Source organism: Phallusia mammillata, chromosome 5 (genome assembly GCF_965637545.1).
Source record: "Phallusia mammillata chromosome 5, kaPhaMamm4.hap1.1, whole genome shotgun sequence".
Classification (NCBI taxonomy): Eukaryota; Metazoa; Chordata; class Ascidiacea; order Phlebobranchia; family Ascidiidae; genus Phallusia; species Phallusia mammillata.
The window spans coordinates 8,022,153-8,042,586 of NC_137256.1; the positions used below are offsets into that span (position 1 = coordinate 8,022,153).

At 38.0% G+C, this 20,434-nt stretch overlaps 1 protein-coding gene across 1 annotated transcript; it reads left to right on the forward strand.

The window, feature by feature from the left end:
* Positions 1 to 1,557: 1,557 nt before the first annotated feature.
* Positions 1,558 to 20,431, forward strand: LOC145228256 (WD repeat-containing protein on Y chromosome-like). The gene is made up of 32 exons (XM_080093254.1): positions 1,558 to 1,743; positions 2,009 to 2,094; positions 2,234 to 2,331; positions 2,851 to 2,997; positions 3,477 to 3,545; positions 4,303 to 4,337; positions 4,400 to 4,568; positions 5,081 to 5,183; positions 5,284 to 5,368; positions 5,822 to 5,943; positions 6,286 to 6,359; positions 6,872 to 7,041; positions 7,522 to 7,589; positions 7,937 to 8,082; positions 8,736 to 8,882; positions 9,273 to 9,380; positions 9,976 to 10,197; positions 10,551 to 10,621; positions 11,221 to 11,381; positions 11,970 to 12,094; positions 12,847 to 12,964; positions 13,607 to 13,652; positions 14,310 to 14,442; positions 15,137 to 15,352; positions 15,687 to 15,805; positions 16,468 to 16,646; positions 17,250 to 17,350; positions 17,757 to 17,900; positions 18,744 to 18,911; positions 19,466 to 19,573; positions 20,165 to 20,314; positions 20,384 to 20,431. Exons 1-32 carry the CDS (start codon positions 1,661 to 1,663, stop codon positions 20,429 to 20,431), a joined length of 3,819 nt encoding a protein of 1,272 aa, XP_079949380.1. The 5' UTR covers positions 1,558 to 1,660.
* The last annotated feature ends 3 nt before the right edge of the window (positions 20,432 to 20,434 follow it).

Genomic DNA, 20,434 nt, shown 5'->3' on the forward strand with positions numbered 1-20,434 from the left:
TTAAACCTACTGCAACAAACTTTGAAAAAACTTTAAAGTCACATTTTAGTCCCAAGACTTTGGTGACAATCAAAAACAGCAGTTTGGATCAGCACAAGATGATGTTAAATGAAGTATCACATCATCATGTGTGAAGGAAAGAGCCATTCTTGTTGGATTTATGTCTTAAATATAGAGGAACGCATGTAAACTACTCATATTGAACCAAAAAACATTTATTACAACTCAGTAAAGATTTATTTCAACACTAACTTAAAAACGTTTTAATTCCCAGTACACGTACTTACACCTCACAGTCAATCTACGCATATTTATAGGTTATTACACACTGGAATACATGCGTCCTATTAAACTACTGATCATATCTGAAAAAATCGCCACAAAAATGCCTAAAACAAAATTTATCGACATTTTTCCACTCTCTCCCCATTGCCCGCAATGCATTTTTGGGGCTTCCTTTTCAGCCGCCATTACGCTTCAATTTGCTTCAAAAACCACCCAACCGTTCAACGGAGTAGCGCAATCCAGGGTTTATAGAGATCAGTGAACATTACCCGTTAAATACAGATATACGCGTCTCAAGAAAACACAACGTGAAATATAAAAACGTTTTTACAGTGGCATTTTGTTCAAATTTATGAAGTCTTCAAAAGGGCTGCTCCCAGTGTTTTTTTTTCTGTGACAATTTGAAATTGGTCCGAATAGAGTGGCAAAGGTTGGCGACCCGTGATATATGTGCTTATTGTTTCAAGGACAGTGAGAGCAGTAAGCTTAGCCTAATAAACTTGAAACAGAAGCCTACGCAGAAAGTTCATTAAAAAGGATCAGAGTATCGTATCTAACGTTTTCTAGTGTCACTGTCCGTGTGACTTCCGAATAGTCTAAATTTATTCCGCAATAGAGGTAATTGGATTGCAAAAAGGTTAACCCAAACTGGGGTCCGCGGCCCTTTAGGGCTCTGTGAGGCAATTTTGCGGAGACCGCAAAAAGCTGGAAGTAATTCTAAATTCTAATTTAGCGTCAGTTTGTGAAACTAAATATGTTTAAATCAAAGTGAAATTGGGAATCGACCGTCTCCAAGGGCTTTATTACATGCCAACTAACAAAAATGCAATCGTTCGCGCACAATGGTAATGTTTTTGTCTTGTCTGTAATGTCAGATTTGGATCATTGTTATGCAGAATTTTACATAACTAGCTAAAATCTTGCAATCAATTTTCCTTTTTCTGAAAACACATTCAGGCTTGAGGACCACAAGCCCTCGAAATAATGGCAAAGAGACCGTTCAGAGAAGATACCGAAAAAGTTTGAGAACCACTGGTTTAACGCAACTGAGATAAATTTTGTCAGGGATTGTGTATCATAAAATATGGCAGCCCTAATTTAGCTGGAATAATTATTTTGAAAGAATACCAACTCTAGTTTTTTTTATTGGCAAAGAAACAATTTTAAATTATTTTTGTGGAGTGTGTAGCGAGGTACAATTTTCGCTATTATCAATAAGTGGATAAAATTGTCCTCTGATCCATTTTTTGCGCTTTGTTGTGTCACAGAGGCCTGTGTTACTTGTGCAAAACATACACGTTGTTTGTATGCAACCTGGTAAATTCGTTTCTGTAGAGTTAACTTTAAAAAAGGAACTTATCCTTTTACAAGTTTAATGGAGGTTGAAAAGCGACAGTCTGTTGAATCCAATGAAAATTCATCTTACGAGGAGCTTACAAATTTTAATGAAGAAAATGAGTAAGTGTCTGTTATTAATTTTGATTGCTTTTGGTAGGCAGTAAATAGTTTCAAAGTTTTTATGTCTTAAAATGTTCGTTGTTTGCAATGGGGAACAATTTTCGCAGAAAAAGAAAATTGAAAACAATTCGATTACGGATTTTTGCTTAATTTTAAACGTTTAAAAGAAAAAAATGAAACAAATTTTAGTGTCTACATATGAGGGATTTTACCATCTTATATATGATGTTTATGTGTTATCCTTGAAAAGAACATTACTTTGAAGGGAGGAAGGGCAAGCGGAAGAGAGCAATGAAGGTGGAGATGGAAAAAGTGCTTTTACTAAAATCGCTGCGGTTACAGCGTTTAAAAGTATGTTACCTAGCCCGAACTGCATTTATTGATCGTCGAAACCTACAAACTAAAGCTCCTTTAGTATCATTGACAGACTGTTCCTATAAATGCATACGTTGGGTGGAATACTTATCGACATTTTTTTATATTTGGTTAGATCCCAAGAGCAAACAAAAGCCCAAACCATCGACTGCAAACAAGCTGGAAGACCAGATGAATTTTGAGCATTTGAAGAAACTGGAGACAATTTTTCAGGTGAAAGGTTACCAGTGCGTCCACTTCGTGGAAATGAGTGTTCTGAAATATAGTTAAGTTGGGTTTCTTCACCAGCATGGCGATGTAACAAATAAATAAATAAACATATTGTTAAAATGTGACACGAGAAACACATGACATAGCTGCAAAAACGGGGGTGCTCAAACCGTCGATCGCGATCTACTGGTCGATCTCGGACTGATATCAAGTCGATCGCCAGAGATGCAAAAAAAAATGAAATTGTTATTTTGTAACACGTTTTTGAGGAATGTTGCTGTACTTAGAGTATTGGAATTGTAGATCCCGAGAGTTCGACTATCGTATAAAAGTCGATCTTGAGTCAAAAAGGCTGGGCACAACTGTTCAAAAATCGAGCGATTGTAGTTATAGTATTACGGGGAAAAAGTTTGGATTCTAGTTTAAGACTTGTTGTTTAGGCCTACTTGTTTTAAACAAAAATGAAGTGGGTAATATAAGCCTATATATATACTTGTTTTAAACGGAAATGGTGAAAAGTAGGAGGCAGACGCTGATGGCGGTGGTGGTCTAGATATTGACGAGTTTAGAGAGGCGATGAAAAAGACGATGGGTTCTGAGATTGACGATAAGGAATTGGAAATTCTTTTCATGAAAGTTGACACCAACTGCGACGGGACGGTTGACTGGGTTGGTTCTACGAAACTAATTGCTAAAAATAAGGCTTTTTAACGATTTTTGTTGCAAAATGCATGATATGACTAAACGTTAAGGTTATAGCGCGCTTTGTAAACAACAAAATCTATTTTGGCACGACTTTATTGTTGCTGGCACAACTAAAAATGGTAGATCAATAAAACATTTACTACTTATTACTATAAATTGGTATTTCGTGGCGCTTAATTTGATATTAACTGAGCTAAAGGAGTAAGTTGAGCAGCAGTAAAGGCGACAAAACCGTGTTTGGCTTAACTATAAAGTATCAGAATAAACTGCTTTCATAGCGTTGAACTTCAATTTTTGAACTTCAAAATTTAAATTTTATAAATTTTTGGCATTTAAGATAAATTTGGCATTAGGTTCGTATTACGCACCTTAGCGCAGGATTTGGTAAATTACAGATGATGTATTGTATGGTTCCTCTTTGCTAACTTTGTGCATTTTTTTAGGATGAGTACCTGTCATACATGCTGTTAGAATACCAAGAAAAGGATACGATGACTAGTCTAATCAAGGAGGTTTGTCTTGGTGTTCTTTTTCCTGATAGGCTGTGTTGCGTTTTGTATGCCAACTACATAACATTGCTGCCCGAAGCGTCTAAGAGCGTGAGGAAAAGTACCTAGTAAAAGATGGATGCTTTAAAGTTTAAACCAATGGTATCGAAGAAAATTAGCACTTTGCTCAAAACAACAATGATTCGCTTGTTAGTATTCATTGAAAAGTAAAGCGGACAACGTTTCATTTAAAGCCCCAAACGCTGGTCGCACATACTTTAATCAGTAGGGGACTGTTGGCCATCAGCTTGCACACTCCTGCTTTAAACCAACGTTACCAACCTTTTTATGGTAACGGATACCTTTTATAAGTTGTCTGTTTACCCCCTTGTACGCTTACCGATTTTTAACGCTTGACATCAGGCCCTTTATATGTTTTGCATTCCCGTACACATGCAACAATTTTATTTAAGGTGTTAGCGCACTTGTAGGCTGAAAACCATTGATTTAAACCCTCTATCCCAGTGGTTCTCAAACTTTTTTTGTCGGGGGGCTAAATGGTGTGTTTTAAGTGTGTAGGGAGCCGCAAAAAAAACGAAACCTTTAGAAAATCACTAAAGAAGATGACTTTAAAAGCTAAAATAGCAATGTTTGGTGGTTTTCTGAGGTCTGGTGCGAGCCGCAAAATAAGTAGTTGGGAGCCGCATGCGGCCCCAAACCCGAGTTTGAGAACCACTGCTCTAGCCCATGAAACGTGTTAAGCATATCATATTTTTTCCAGGTCCCGTTTCCAAATCCACTGCGCGAACTCAATTCGTAAGTTTTTGTTTTACATTTTTTATTGCCTTCATCCGATCATTGGATATTCTTTTTTGTAGAAACCATCGAGATTTCATTGTATGCATCACCTTCTTTCAGAGCCTCTCCAATCGTCATGCGAATAAGGCGTCGGACCGGGACAACCCCGGGGGGAAGTACCTTGTCCTGAGCAAGGAAGGGCAGTTGGGATTTTACAGTGTGGATTATGAGTTGCAAAAAAGTATAACGGTGGGAAATTTCGTGTTTTAAAAGGTTTGCTTATCATTACTCAAACGAAGCTAACTGCGCAGCTAGTGCATTGTACATTTGTTTGCCTTCTGCAGCCATAAATACACGAGCCGCGAAAAACAAAACATATATAAGAGTCGAGTCGTAAAAATGCATTCTAAAAACCAGTTAAAAAACAGCCAGCCATTTTTAACCGATTTGAAACATGTAAAGGCAGTTTTAACAGACTGAACGCAAGGCTTACGCCCAGTGTAAAGTAAAACACCATAAGTACATATTAAACTCAGCTTAGTCGACTCACTTTTGATTGTATTAAGTAAGATATGTGATAACCAATATAAATAATAAACCCAATTTCACGTTTCCTTCTAAATGCCCTTTCCTAATATTTTTTTTTATCAATTTCCATTCAAGTTCTTTGGTCTCCATATTAGTAGTATTGCAAGGAGATAGGTAGAAACAACAGGTAAAAACATACGCCCCGTTGATGAGATGTATCGAGGTGCTCTCAGATTCCTCCCATCAATGATTCTTGCGTTCCATTGTGGTTGACTGATCTCGCTCCATGTCCGAACGTCAACATGGTGGCTGTCAGTTCATCGGAGCGCGAAATTAGTAAGTTGCAAGTAACAGGAAGAAATTCCAAGCGATTGTTTTGTAGTGGGTTACTCGTTAAATTAATCTCCACCCCGACAAAAAATGCTTTTTTTGACAGGTTTCTATGACGTAGGAGCAAACAAGTTCGAACGCCAGTTCCAGTTGACCGGTTTTCGTGACGCAATTCTGTGTCTTAATTTCTGGTACGTTTTCTAATTTTGGTGTAAACTGTCCCATACAGCAAGGTACCAGTCTTTCGCACGTACCGGCCCCATAACATGTTTTATTTTACTAACGTTGTTACGGTCTCCAGTGAGCTAAAATATTTAGTAGATTAAACGTTATGCCTCTTTCCCTCACAGTAATCTCAATAAAGTGTATATTAACGGAGAATTTTTTAGTTTCTGCAAACATACTTTTTCATTGAGAAATAGGGGGAAACGATATTATAACATACCGGTAACTGTTTTTACTCTGTTGTAGAAAACAGGTACTGTTATACCATTTTTAAAAGCAAAATACTGTATCTACCATATTGATTTTTGCGGTTGATTGCCAATATTTTTGAACTATCTGCTGGATCGCATAAGTTTTACGATCACTACGCTGGTTGCACACCCCTGCTCTGTAGTAAACCAACCTATATGCTGTCACAGGTTTGACCACGAGAATTTGAACCACTGCACTTTGGTCGCGGGAGACTCCAGCGGTTGCGTTCTCGTGTTTCGCTTTTTTCACGCTTTAAGGAAAGGTCTCTTTGATCTTTACCCACAGAAAGGTAACTTATTGAGTACAAAACTTCGTCTTTTATTCAACATATTGAATTTACATTTTCACTGGTATGAATATATTCATACTGGGATCAGCCCTGACGAGTCGATGAAGACCAGCGATCCCGTCGTACTTATCGATAAGTCATAGACTATGACTATGACTCATAGTACGATGGGCCTGTTGAAGGCCTAACTGTGCCTTGAAATACGGGATGTATATTCTTGTCCTTACTTGAGTTCGCGACGTTTTCTGGTGAAAAAAAAAATATGACTTAGCATGGCACCAGCGGCAGACTCTAAAACGGCCTGAGCAGTGTTTCCGAAACTAACTTAAAATTCCTTGTCAGGTGTAGTTCGAAAGATACCGATGATAAGCGTTGTGAAGCAGAGGGTGCAAGGAGTTTACTGTCTCATATACCAGGTATTTAGTAAGCCGATTTATTTGTCTTATTTGTATGGGCTCAATCATTTCAATTGTGAAAAAGGTTGTTTTAATTAACGTTTGAAAACGTGTGAAGTGGCTTTTATGCGTTTTCCTGCAAAAAGTTTTGTTTTTGATGTTGAAAAACAAATTACCAATGTTAGGATTCCGTTTTGATAAAAACCTTTTTGAATTTGTTATTTCCCTACTGTTAAAGCAAGTCCCAACTGTTGAATCAAAGTTATGTTGTGGCTGGCAATTTATTTCACACAAATTTTGTTGAAATGTTACATCGACCGTTTTGGGTAAATGTTTCTTTACCTTGGAATATCCACAACAAACAACATATGCATACTTTTTACTTTGTATTTTCTAATTAATATATTTACCCCCTAGTTTTCGAAATAATTGTGACTACAAAATACTTGCCAGAAGAGCTCTATAAACTGGATATTATGTAAAGCAGCAATAGCTTATGTATAAATGTGGCTATAAAAAACTCGTACTTACAGGACCTGCACACGAATTGGGTGAACTGTGCCAAGTACTTCCAACTGGCGCAGGGTCTTGAATGTTTCATATCATGTAGTGCCACAGACGATGACTCCATGTACTTGGGTGACCTTACAAACATCACATACAAACCCAAGTGGCCCGGCTTTACTAAGCTGAGATCCAACAGGCGAGTTTTTGTACCAGCTTTTCGCTACTGTCAACGCCAAGTTATTTTCCCTGCTAAAGGAAGTTTTAAGCGTTGATAAAAAAATGTTAAATTAAGGTTTGGTCAAGTTTGAAAAAGGTCTCTACCGTATCCTAAATAAGCACCCTCAGCCAGTTTTTTGCATGATAATTTGACGACTATTAAGCTTATAAAGCACTCAATATTAAAATCGCTTTTGCTATAACAGCCCAGATCAGAGTTGTAAGCAGGCCTAAAGTTGGGCCGCCACTCGGCTCGAACCCGAAGCAAATACCTAGACCCGAAAGTTAATAAAAATGCGGCAAAAAAGATGCAAAGAGTCTGGTTTGGATAAAGCCTGTTTTATTGAAACACAAGCCTGAACCAGAACCCTAAAATCCCGGCCCGACATACAACTCTGGCCCAAACATCATGCGTTATGGTAAATTTTTTCTTAAGTAAATTGGTGTGTTGCTTTTTCAGGGGTTGCTATTACAAAGTACGCAAGGGTATCATCGCCCTCGACTATTCTAAAGAGTGGAACATAATAGGTATGTTTGTTTTCTGTACAGTTTTCCAGCATGCAAAAATAACACAACCACAAGGTTGTGAGTTCTAGTCCTGCCCTCGCCTTTTTTGTTTCCCTGAGAAAGAAACTTAAGAGCCTGACGGCGGCGGCCTCATTATGAGCATAATGCAGACAGGCGTTGTCCGCCACTGAGGATGGAAATAAATCTACCCATGGTTCAGTTAAAAATAAAGTTCACGCTGTGTTTCATCATTCTATTTTGGACTTCAGCGAAATAAACAGCGAATGCTCGCATCATTGGTGACCCCGAAGCTTACAAATGGCATTTGTATAAATAATACATTTAATGACCCACATTCCCTTTTACAGTCACTGGCAGTTTTGATGGAATTGTACGAACCTGGAATCCTTACAGTGTTAAACCAGCTTCACTCATCAAAGGTCACATGACACCCGTTCAGCACGTGATAATCATGTCGAAAAGTGGCCAGATCATCACCTTCGGAAGAGATCGAGTAACTTTCCTTTTTACTTATCTTGGTATTCTATGACAGAGCACATTTTTTAAGTGATTTATTGCTTAGGGTACGAATATTTTCAACTAGTAAAGCTACATTATGGAAATTTAAAGTCATAAAACTACAAATGTTTTAAGCAACCAGTGTGGTGTCCATTCTTTGGTATGGGTGGCCTTTAGTGAAGTGATTTCAATTTTGTTTTATTAACAACAGGCGTTTGTATGAGTTTAGCCCGTCTTAATTGGGTGTCCTCTGTAAAATTTGCTTTTGACATCCAAGTTGTACAATTGTTCGCAAAAAAATTTTTGCAAAAGGTTACAATTCTAAATTTGTTATAGTTGTCGAGTATATAGATTTTATTAGCATTGCATTTTGAAAACATTCAGAAATTTACGATTGTTTTGTGTTGCATTCATGGACCTTCTGGAATACTGAGGGACTCCAGCTTATAAACAACTGATTAAGGATTATAATTTTTAGTCCCAAGAATTCAACTCATGTTATCTGACCGTTAATAATGTAATGTGTAATGTTTGCTTAATACCGTAGGCGAAAAGCACCTAGTACAATATTTAAGATCCTAACCTCCAATCACTGCGTTTATTATTTTGATACGGTTGCCTTACATTAAACTTTCCCTCGCATTACAGTCCATACGGATCATTGAGCTACGGGATCACACAACAACACAAGTGATAGGACCTCGCTGTTTTGTCAAAATGGGTCCACCAAGTCATCCAATCACTACTGTGTTTTACCAAAAGCGATATAAAGCTTTGTTACTCGGTTCTATGCAGGTAACCATAAACTTCTTGTTAAAATGTACATCTCCTGGATAATTTACAACCTAGCTATAGTTTACCATCAATTGTTCCTCTACTTTGTCGCATTTGACTCTTAACGTTGGTGAATGGCTGTATTGTGGAACTACGATTCGTTTCAAGGGGCGAAAAGTTGGAAATAGGTTTCCTGTAGTGTAGTTAGATATAAAAGCTGCTATTCTTATTTATCGCTTAATTATAGCTTACGTGCCCACAGGTTAACTGTTTTTGTGCTATATTGCTACAAAGCAAAGACAAAACCTTAACCTTTATTTTTCTCCAAAACTATATGCATACACTTCAGCTGATTAGTATTCAATACAGTTTGTAAAGATAACTTACAGTTAAAATTATTTTTCCATTTAGTTCGGTTTATTGGAAGGTTTTGACGACAATGAGAAAGTCGACCAAATGAATATAAAATCACACGAGGGCGCTGTGAGTACAGTTCTGTACAACAAACTTTTTAATCAGGTCGGTTATTGATTTATTTTACCAATATAACGTATTTATTTGCCTGTAAAGCGACCTTTATGCAGTTCAGACGAATCCCTTTATTTGAATAACCGAATTGCCAAGCTTTTTTCAATTAACCTATTTTGCGATTAACCGAACGATTTTCTTGACAATGGCTGCGACTGGATTTACGATTCCTAAGTAAGTGGGCACCAGTTTTAACGTGCAGTTGGTGCGAGTTTGTAGCGGCACAAGCTTGTTATTGCTGCTTTTGTGCTTCATAAGTAGCCAATATATTATGAATGTCGAACCGGCGGTTACTTTACAATATAAATCTGCGGTAAGAACAATGTTTGTTCCTACAAAAGCTTTATTTTCACAACAGTTTCGCGGAATTGGTTGGTAAACCTAAATTTTTTGGTCAAGATGTTAAAAGACACAAAAAATTACCGATTGATACCTTTATAACTTATCGATAAATATAATAACCTAGGAAGTAATTCATGTGCTGCATCTTTAGCTGAGCGAGTTGTTTCAAAACTGATAAACTTGTCTGTTTTGAGCACTCGTAATTTTGTTACAATTTCTGTACAAGTATACATTGCTAATACAGGTTGTAACTGGTGGCCATGATTCAGTCTTATCTGTGTGGGACTTGAACACTGGAACCAAAGCGATTCAGTTCCACACAATCAAGGGAGTTGAGTTGACTTGCATGTGTTTTGATCCCACCGGTCGTCGCCTTATCTCCGGTTCACGTAATGGCGCCGTTAAAATATGGAACTTTAATAACGGAGCCTGTCTGAGGACGCTCTGCGAGGGCAACAACCATGAGGTAATTGTAGCTTTCAAAGGAATGAAGGATGTACATTAGTAGTGCTTTGCAAAAAATGTCCAACCCACATTAAGTACTCCATTATAAAATACCACAACTGGACAGCAGGCTCTTTATGTTTTGCATTCACATACACTTGGAACAATCCCGTTTAGGTGGTTAGCGAACTTGTAGTCTGAAAATCACTGATTTAAACCCCGAGCCCAAGAAACGTGTCAAGCATTTTATATTTGTCCAGGTCCCGTTTCCAAATCCACCGCTTGAACTCAATTAGTTGTATTGTAAATTTTGTCGATATCTTATAGTATTCAGGTTTATGTTTTTATGTGTGGCTTATCGTTTGTGTTTTACAGGTAACTGGAATTGTTTGCTTAAAACAGAAGATTATCACTGGAGGCTGGAACAAGAAGCTTTCCGTTCACATGTAAGCGTTTAAACTTACAAAAAGTTTGCATTATTGACCTTCTGTAAAAGGCAGTGTTTGGTGAAGTGCGCACGTTATATATGTCACTGTAAACAACCTGTGGCCGCTTGTAGCTGTGAAAGATGTGTTTTGGAGAGTTTTTTTTAATTTATTGTTTTGTTACTACAGTAAACCTCAGTTAAACCGGATTCGGTTAATCCGGACTTTTGCCTAAAACGGAAAAAAACTTGAGGTACCAATGGTTTGTAATGTGGTAAGGCTTTGCCTAATCGACATCGGTTTAACCGGGTCTTTGCCTAATCCGGATCTTCCTCTAATTCGAAAAAAAACTTAGGTACAAATGATTTGTAAAGTAGTAAGGCTTTGACTAATCTACGTCGGTTAATCCGGATCTTCACCAATACGGCTAAAACTTAGGTACAAATGGTCTGTAATGTTGTAAGTCTTTAACTATTCGACGTCGGCTTATCATGATCTTCTCATATTCTGAACATTTTTTTTGTCCTAACGGGTCCGGATTAACCGAGGTTTTCAGTAATGTCTTTCTGTTGGCTTGATGTTAGTTAACTAGGTTATGTTTGGATGGAACTTTTTTTTAGTGATTCCCGTGATGAAGGCGACATGGACGAATCACGTGATTGGGAAGAAGCGCACAAGGACGACATCTTGTGTCTGGCGACTTTCATCCAGAGCAACGGGGTCGCTATTGTTGCGTCATCATCATATGACGGCGATATTTTTATCTGGTCGTTAGACTCAGGTAAGAGACTGATTTTAGTGTTGCAATGACGACAAGTCGTTTGCGTATATTGGTATGATACGAATGAAACAAGCATATTTTATGGTACTGTTCATCGCAGCAGCTAATTCCAACTTACAATCAGACTGAAGATTAAACCAGTAGTAACGAATTTAATGTTGTAAAATCTGTAAAAACAATCTGTACTATACTTTTTAACATTAAAGATTATAATGGTATTTAACCAACAAACGGCATACCCAATATGAATAAGATGCCATTACTAGGCCTTTTGAAGGCGAATTTTGAGGATTCGCCAGTCCGACTACTATAATCGGCTAAGTTTCACATTTTACATTTCACATTTATTACTGTGAGCAGCCCCATAACATTCACGAAGGACCATCAATCGCAAAACACTTCCTATCTGCAATCTGGCATATGCATCATACGAATGGTGCTTGTGATTCGACTTTCGGTGGACTTACAATTGAGCCTGTGTAGCTCAGTTGATAGGTTCAAATCCCAACGCAGGCTAGAGATTTCTAGACTATGCCTTGCTCTGTTCGAAGTCAAAGGATTTCATTTTAAAACTTCACATGAATTTAGGTCACATCTTGTGCCGACTGAACAGAATGCAAAGTTACTCACCCCTGAGCAGCGATGGATTCAATAAAAACCGACGTCCAACTCAAGCTAATGTGTCTTTTGCTCGTCCACAGGCGACCATTGTTGTAAGTTAAACAACACCAATACTTTTTGGCCTCTTTGGATAATGTTTTTTTTTGCCAGTTTGGTGTTGTGTCGTACATGTAGTTATGTGTTCGAATCCCGCCGTTTTAACCCAGTAAAATTCCCAAGTTTTTGTTACCACGCCTCATCTAACCATTTAAATATACTTATGCCCCCCTTATGTGGTAGGTTATTTTCAACATAATATAATTAATACGCATTAATTTGATTTAAGCAAGCCATCCAAAAAGGTGGCATCAATTAAAGATGAAAAATATAAAAAGTAAAACGGGCAAAGAAAAGCATTTTTTGCAAAACTTCAAGAACGTTTTGAGAAATCAAGTTGCTTGACCAACGTTTGAAACCATTGCTTAAAACAGTGGTCCATGATGACTTTTTGGGTGGTCCACAGGACGCGCATTGAATTTAGTGATAAACTAAAGATAATAATTCCATGTTACATAATCAAAAAGGGACAAAATGTTAGTTGTTAATAATTTTATATCATTTCTTGAAATTGAAAAACAATTTTAAAGAATTACGTTTCTAGTCATAATGCTTGTCCGTATGTTTACTTTTATCTTAGTCAAAAAGGAACGGTCCACGATATTATTTTACTGGGCCAATGGCCAATGGCCTGAAACGAGTTTAGAACCACTGGTTTAAAATGAGAATCTGTTTCGTTGGGACAAAAGTATTTTTTACGACTTTACCTGTGTGCGTTTGTCGCTGTAAAATAAATGCGTTAAACTAGAGCGGAAACGGGATCCAACCACCACGTGATGTTATGATGACCAATGACAACTCGAGCAAGATGCAAATGGAATCGGCCGTACCGAGGTTGCCACCTATTTCAAACCAGGACTTATTAGGTGACATTGGCTTTGATATATGTGTGGCCTATAGGCCGAATGTATTCAGTCGTACTCAAACGTTTGATAATAATCAAACTGACGCTAATTGGAGTATAAACCGTGTGTAGTATTGTATACGATTACGAGTCACCGGAGACTCGAGAGATTGTGACAACAGTCGCGTATAATAACAGACTGAAAACGTTAACAATTCTGAAGTTATCCACGGTTTTTAAAAGATATCTATACTTCACCTAACCTATAAGTGATTGTCATCACAAGAACAGCGCTAAAGAGTCGTACACAAGTTAAACTGTAAAACATAAACAATAGCAGGAAAAGCCGTCAGCTGTGTGTTTATGGTTTACTGTTTACATTGTGTACGATTCTTTAGCTCTTTTTGTTGATTTTAGATACCGATAATGCTTATTATTTAAATGAAATGACTTAAGACTATAGTTAAAGTTTTTGCTCCAACGCTGATCTGGGTTGTGAACATGTTGTTTGCCCACCAAAACACCAAAGGTGCATTCATAGATTTGTTAACAGACACTGTCCCAAAATCGGAGGATTAACTTTACGTAGTCATTTAATTGTTTGAGTTGCGTTGTACCGAACATATCTGAGATTGACCAAAACAAGCGATTTTTCGTGCAACAGGACAGCGAGCCGAAGACAGCAAACCGGGACCTAGTGATCAGCAAAGGTAAATTCAATGGAATGTTCTTCAGTTAATTAGCTTTTAACGATCTAGTTAAGCTGACATAACGTGTGCTACAATGGTGTTGATAAATCTGAATTCCTATTTTTAAGCCATCCTTTTGTTTAATAGTGCGATCCACCTTCTACCACCTATATACAGTAAACTTCAGTTAATCCGGACCCGGGATAAAAAAATGTCCGGATTAGGCGATCCTGAAATAGACCCTGAATAACCGATGTCGATTAGTTCAAGCCTTTCCACATTACAAATCCTTTGTACTTCAATTCTTGTCCGAATTAGGCGAAGATCCGGATTAACCAAATCCGATTTATCCGTGGTTTACCGTATATATACGTTTTTAAAATTTTGTCATTTTCAAAATCTATTTTTATCCGATACAGGATTAAAATGTGCAACCATGCTATCAACCACTTTATTTTTTTTGCATGTAACCTTAGATTGCAAAATATGCGATTATCCTGATAAGGGCGTCTTTTATGGAACGTCGAAACATCTATTATTTGTAATAAAAACTATTGGAAGAGTAATATTCGTTTATACATTATGCCTGCCAGCAATAGCTTATTTATGCAACCTTTAGATTGCGCCTGTTTACTGGATTTCACCATACCAAAGTCATTTGTATTGATTGTGTTCCAGGAACGGGCCTAACCCTTCCGCTGGCGTAGCAGCCCGAAAGTCGACTAAGGAGGAACACACACGTCATCAACTTGGAGTTTTAATGGGGGAAGATACCAGGGATTATTGGGAGGCTGATGTGTCTGTGGACAAGGTTTGGAAATTGTCAAAAAACTCATACTGATCAAGTATCGCCTGCCGCCTTTTTTTCTATCACTGTGTACCACCTAAACCGTGTTTGAATGAGTTGACACAGAGATAGGCGTATTTTTCTTGAGTAGGCTAGCATATTTCTGAAACCAGATAGGTTAGCAATTCCAAAAAAGTGCAAGACACGAGTTTCGCCATAAACCAGGGCTGATCAGTTGGATCAGTTGAGTTGAGTTTATTTCGCTTGGTGAAAGACAGAGTAGTAACATAATTGCACTAAAAAATCACCAAGCCGGAAATAGCTGCGCAACGTTTAAACGTTATGAAGCGCAAAATAGTGTCGGGCACAATTGGTGGATAGTGGTACAACGAGCTGCAGCTAAACCGTATTAAGTTATAAGGCGTTATGTGTCGGTTGCTCACAAGAAAGTGGCAATTCTTTATCTGACTTCTAGTGTAGCAGAAAGCTACTTGTGTACCACAGATTAGGAACCACTGTTTTAAATGTACTAGGGTAGCTACCAATCGATTGATAGTACAGTACAAACTTTTGCAGCATTATTGTCCTAATTATTATCCTTAAATCCCATCCCATCTTAACACATAAGTTCGACTTCTACTCTGCTATGACTCTGCAAATCTGGTTACTTTAAATCCAGTTAATGAGACACTATTATAAATCACTTGTTCTTCAACAGCTAATATTTCTACAAAGCCGCCCACACAAGCCCCACACTGCTACACTACTGTCTTCGGGGGCTTTAGGGTGGGTCCACGCATGGTCGATTCACCCCCAAGGCGGGTTGCTGGGACAATTTGTCGCTGCACACAGAGATGGGGAATCTGTGCTCGCCATGGGAACTGATGAAGAAAACACACTTCTCATAACTGGAGATTCTCTAGGCTACATTAAGGTAACTATGTGAAAAGGTTATTGTCATTAAAAACTTGGTTTAATTGAACGACTACCAATGTGCATGTATTCCTGTGTTTCTAGCCGAGTGATTCTCAAACGTGTTTTTGCATGATTTTTTTTCAGAGCTTTTTTTCAAAATCTGTATCCACACAACTTTTAAAAAATATATACACAGACGCTTTTAAGTGTGCTGAAAATTTTAGCTGTAAAACGAATATTGATTGAAGTGACATTGTAGTTTCAGTTTATGTGTATGGGGACGCTTGGGAGACTGGCTTGATTCGGTATTACAACCTTCAATAGGCCTGGCTTTTACATCTTCAATTCTTCAGATATGGGACATACAGACCTACTGTTACGATAAACCGGTACGACGACTGAGACGAGGTGCTGCCAGTGATTTGCTCCAGATCCGTCTTAACAGTGAATTACTGGATGAAGAAAGCACCAAGTAGGTTTACAAACTAATTCTATGACAGTAAACCGATTGTATTGTTTGACATTGGCAATTTGTTTTTGCAACGGTTTACTTTTTCCAACACACAAAAAACAATACTGTTCAAAAGAGGTAAAATTTATGTGTAAATACGTGGCAAATTTGATGCTACTTTCAATGTAACAACGTTGAAGATTTTAAGCTTATTGCTTCGTTCTCATTTAACAAATTTAATTTACTTATGTAAATGGCCGAGTGGTTGGATACAGAGTTGTAACGTAAGTCGGGCCAGGTTCGGGCTCAGGTTTCTTCAAACAAACGGGCTTGATTCGGGCTGACTTTACACTCTGTGTCGTTTTTTAGGTAAATTTAAGTAGCTACTTGCTGGACTTAACCCAATGCCCAACAGCCCAAAAACGTCATGTTTAAGACCAATTGTCTATTAATTTTCTATAGTGATTTTTTTTAGTTTACTGAGTCTTCAATGTATAGGTCTGTCAATCAAACTTTCGGGCTTCTCAAAAACGATTCGGGTTCGGGACGGGATTCAGGCTCCAATTTCAGGCCCGTTTACAACTTTTTTAAATAGCCGAGTAGTTGGATATATAAACAGCATAATACTTTCGCTACACCACTGTTTGGTTTCTTATTTCTTTTTGATCGGTTTTCATGTTTAGAATGTTGTCAGCTCGAAGAATGATGAAACTCAACATCGTTCCTCCCAACATTATCGTATATTTTCGCGCACACGTTGACTCTATCAACGACGTGCATTACATCCACGACAAGAAACTGATCCTTACCGCTTGCTCGGATGGGTCTGTGAGGCTATGGACTGTTGCTGGATCATTTGTTGGTAAGATCACCTTATTACGTTACTGCATGATGTATAGGAGATCGACAAGGTGTTATTTTGCCCAAAAGGTTTCCTGCTATAATTGATGTAAATGAGTTGAGTTGAGTTGAGTTAGCTATCTACACTAAATATTGTACTTGAGTTGATTTGTTTTGCCCAAACAGCTGCCCCCCACTAATTGGATGTAGTTGATTTGAGTTATTCTACACTAGCAGATACTCCGGTGAATATGTGCTTCGATTTGATTTGAGTCGAGTTTAGTTCTCCGTTGAGTTGAGTTGCTTTGGTCAAATGAAAGCGCAACGTTAGAATGTTGTGAAGCGCGAAATATTGAAAAGATCATTGGTGAATATATGTTAATCGCGCTGCAGTTCTCCATACGTGTAGTGCATTCGACTGGCCAGTCTATGTAGCCAATAATACGTCTACTTTACCGCTCCCGGTGGACTTAGATTCAAAAACGCGGTTGTCAGGTCCCAACTACAGGACTCACTAAAATTTCACACAAGGTTCCAAGAATTTATTTGTAAATAAAAGTCCTTGATGGCTTAGCAGGGTTAAATTCAGCTAAGACAATATGAATTAAGACCTTATACTTTACAGGTACATTTGGTCAAAAACACCCGTGGAATCTGACTTCGAACACCGGGGGCACTCGAATGCCGGCTGACATAAAACGAGTAGCTTCAGCCAATACGTTGAAGGTATACTGCTGCTACTTTCACCAGGGTTCCCGCGGGTGTGGAAAACCTGGAAAGGTTATGGAATTTAAAGTGGTATTTTTAAGGCCTGGAAAAGTTTTGAAAAAAGCCAACTTTTCCAAAAGTCCTTGAAAAAGTATGGAATTTGGCGCCTGAAAATGCCAGATAGAGATAGGAATTTCAAATTACGTAACGTTTGTATATTCGTTGCAAGTATGGTAAATTGGCTACATATATCAAAGTCTTTTTTCTAGTTTTACTATGGGAATTGCTCGATTTTTTCGATTAAGGTTGTGGAAATTCGGGGTTTTTTTCTTGAAAAGTTTTGGAAAAGTCATGGAATTTATAAACAAAAATTGCGCGGGAACCCTGTTTCACCGTTTCAAGTTCACCAAGTTCGATATTTCAGGTTTTCAATGCCGGCTACAGTGCGTGGCGCCTTGCCAAAAACGTCCTTAACTTTGTGGTGTTGCGTGGAGTAAACCGACAGTCAACTGCGACGACGCAACATCGGCCGTCTTTGTCCGAAGCTAAGAAGCCAGCGTTTGCCGATGTACGTATCACACACTTTTTGGGTTTGATAAATAAGAGGCAGAATAAGAGTTGTTTGTCCACTTTAAACAAGATTATTTGAGCTTTGATCTAAAAATGTTTACGACTATTATCCCTCTAATTTTTTATCTACCAGTAATGAAAAAAATATACCGGAAAGATCCGGTATATATTAATATCGTGCCGAAATGTGCCTCTTTTTTATTGTCCATAACAAAGCCCCAGAAATGAAATCAACAATTGAATGCAACATAACGCAAAAATATCACTGGGACGAAATATTGTTGAACGGCTTTCATACAATAATTCTTTAATGTTTCGGTTAGCGTTTGCCACCGTTAACTACTAAAAAGCTATCGGAGTACACTAAGGACCACTGTAGGCAACAGTACCTGTCCACGCTTTGGTTACATACCAATTATTGTGCGGTATAGATGTTGTTTTTGTCCACCATAAACCTACGAGCAGTACTCATTTGTGAAGCGGGCGGCTGTAAGAGGAACATTTGATAGCTCGTCTGAACTGCAAAGCAAATTTTACATTCACAAACTGAAAACTGTTCGTAGCCTATATGTAAAACTGTGTTACACAAAAATCGTCCTAAACCATGTGCGTTTAATGCCAATGATTCTAGTTGGGGATAATCATACTCAATGAGGCTTTCAGTATACTTGAATCAGTCTGCGTTTTTGATTATCGTCATTTTATTCATTTTAACTTTCTTTTTTTTCTTTGTTAACTTTTATTTCTTGTTTAGAACTGATGATGTCATCCTAGTGTTATGTTGTATGACATTATTTAACCAAAACGCATATTTTTACCCGAAGTAACATGAACACTGCAGGTAAAGTCTTTGCTCTTCAAAAAAGTCAAGACAAATGAAGAAATAGATCGCGATTACGAGAATACGGTGGAACGGATGAAAACCAGCAACGTGCTTGGAGGCGCATACAAACCGAAGCGCAGACATCGTGTTCTGCCCAAAATCGATCTCAAATCGCATATGAATAACGTCAGTATAGCTTTTGAACAGTAAAAAAATAGTTTTTCTTTGTGGCCTATTCTGGAAAAGTTCATTACAGAAATAATCTGTGGGTCTGCCGCAAGTATCTCTACTATAACGGTTACTTAATATAGGTATTTTATCAGGATTGCGGCAGATAGTTTTATAATTGCCCTTTTTCGACTGCTATATGTTTAGCTAAATTATCACTTTACTATCTTGAAATCTTATAGAAATGCGATGCATGTGCTGATAATACATATTTGCCTGCGTTTCAGTCTTAAGTTACAATTGCTATTTCGCAACAGTTTACGATTATGAGAATTAACTGAGAACACGGACATTCCATAACGTTTGTAGCAAAATCAGACATGTCAGCTTAGGACCACTCCTCATACGTAAGGAAACAATGCACATATTTAACTAGCTTTACTAACTAGTTGTCTGCCTGTTTGTTTCTATTTGGTATAAGGATATCAAACGTTCGTCGTTTTAATATTCGAGTTTGCCATTTGTTTGTATCTGTTTACATGTTGTACATTAACTTATTCATCTCTGGTCAGTTTCACGTCCACTCGGCAATCCCGTTCTCACATCTGGAACCAACAGAAGACATTCAACCTCCCGAACTCCTCAAAGAAAAGTGGAGGTTGCAGAAAGAGATGATGCAGGTAATTTTCATACTAAGGACCCGAGCCATACCTAAATCGTGAAATCTCACGTTTTTTTGAAAAAATATAGGCACACGATCTATGTGTAGTCATAAAAATGTGATAGGGTTTCTTCCACTGGGCGTCCGTGCCGTATAAATCTGTTTGTTTAAATTTAGCAGGGGGTCGAACCGGGACTGAACCTAATCCCCAAAAAACAAGTTTAACGCTTTGTTTTGTTTGGCGTTAAACCGGAACCAACCAGCAAATTTTTTTAGCCTGTATTACTTTCTGTAACTGCCTCCACTAAAATCATTGATTTTTGAACAACGTACTTCTTGGGACTGCTGGTAAAGGCGAATTACAAGATGTCGCGCAGTACACTGTTCAAATCTTCTTGGAGTTTAATAAGGCTGTGTAGATAGGTACAATCGAATTCAAAAAAGGGATATAAAATATGTATGATTCAACCATAACCGAAGCTTTCAAACAATAAAAAGTGGACCTGAACTGTACCTAAACCCACATGAAAAGAGGTTCGACTTCTTGGTTTTAGGATAATAAAAATCAGAGTAAAAAACAATTCAATTCTACTTTATTCATCTGGAACAGATCGGTGACGTAGATGTGAAGCCCCGAAGTGGTCTTCCGCAAATTAAAGGCATTCGTTCGAAGCGAGCCTTGGCTTTAGGCGGGAGAAGAAAGAAATCGTCACGAGCAACTTTTCTCAATGCTTCCAATAAAGTCACCAAGGTGGTCAGGGTACGTCTCCACAAACTTGTTGTTAAATCAAAGATTGTGTCTTTTTATACCTGTTACATGCTTTAATAGATTGTCCGGACGTTCACCGACGCGGCATCAAAGTCGCCAACTCAATAAATT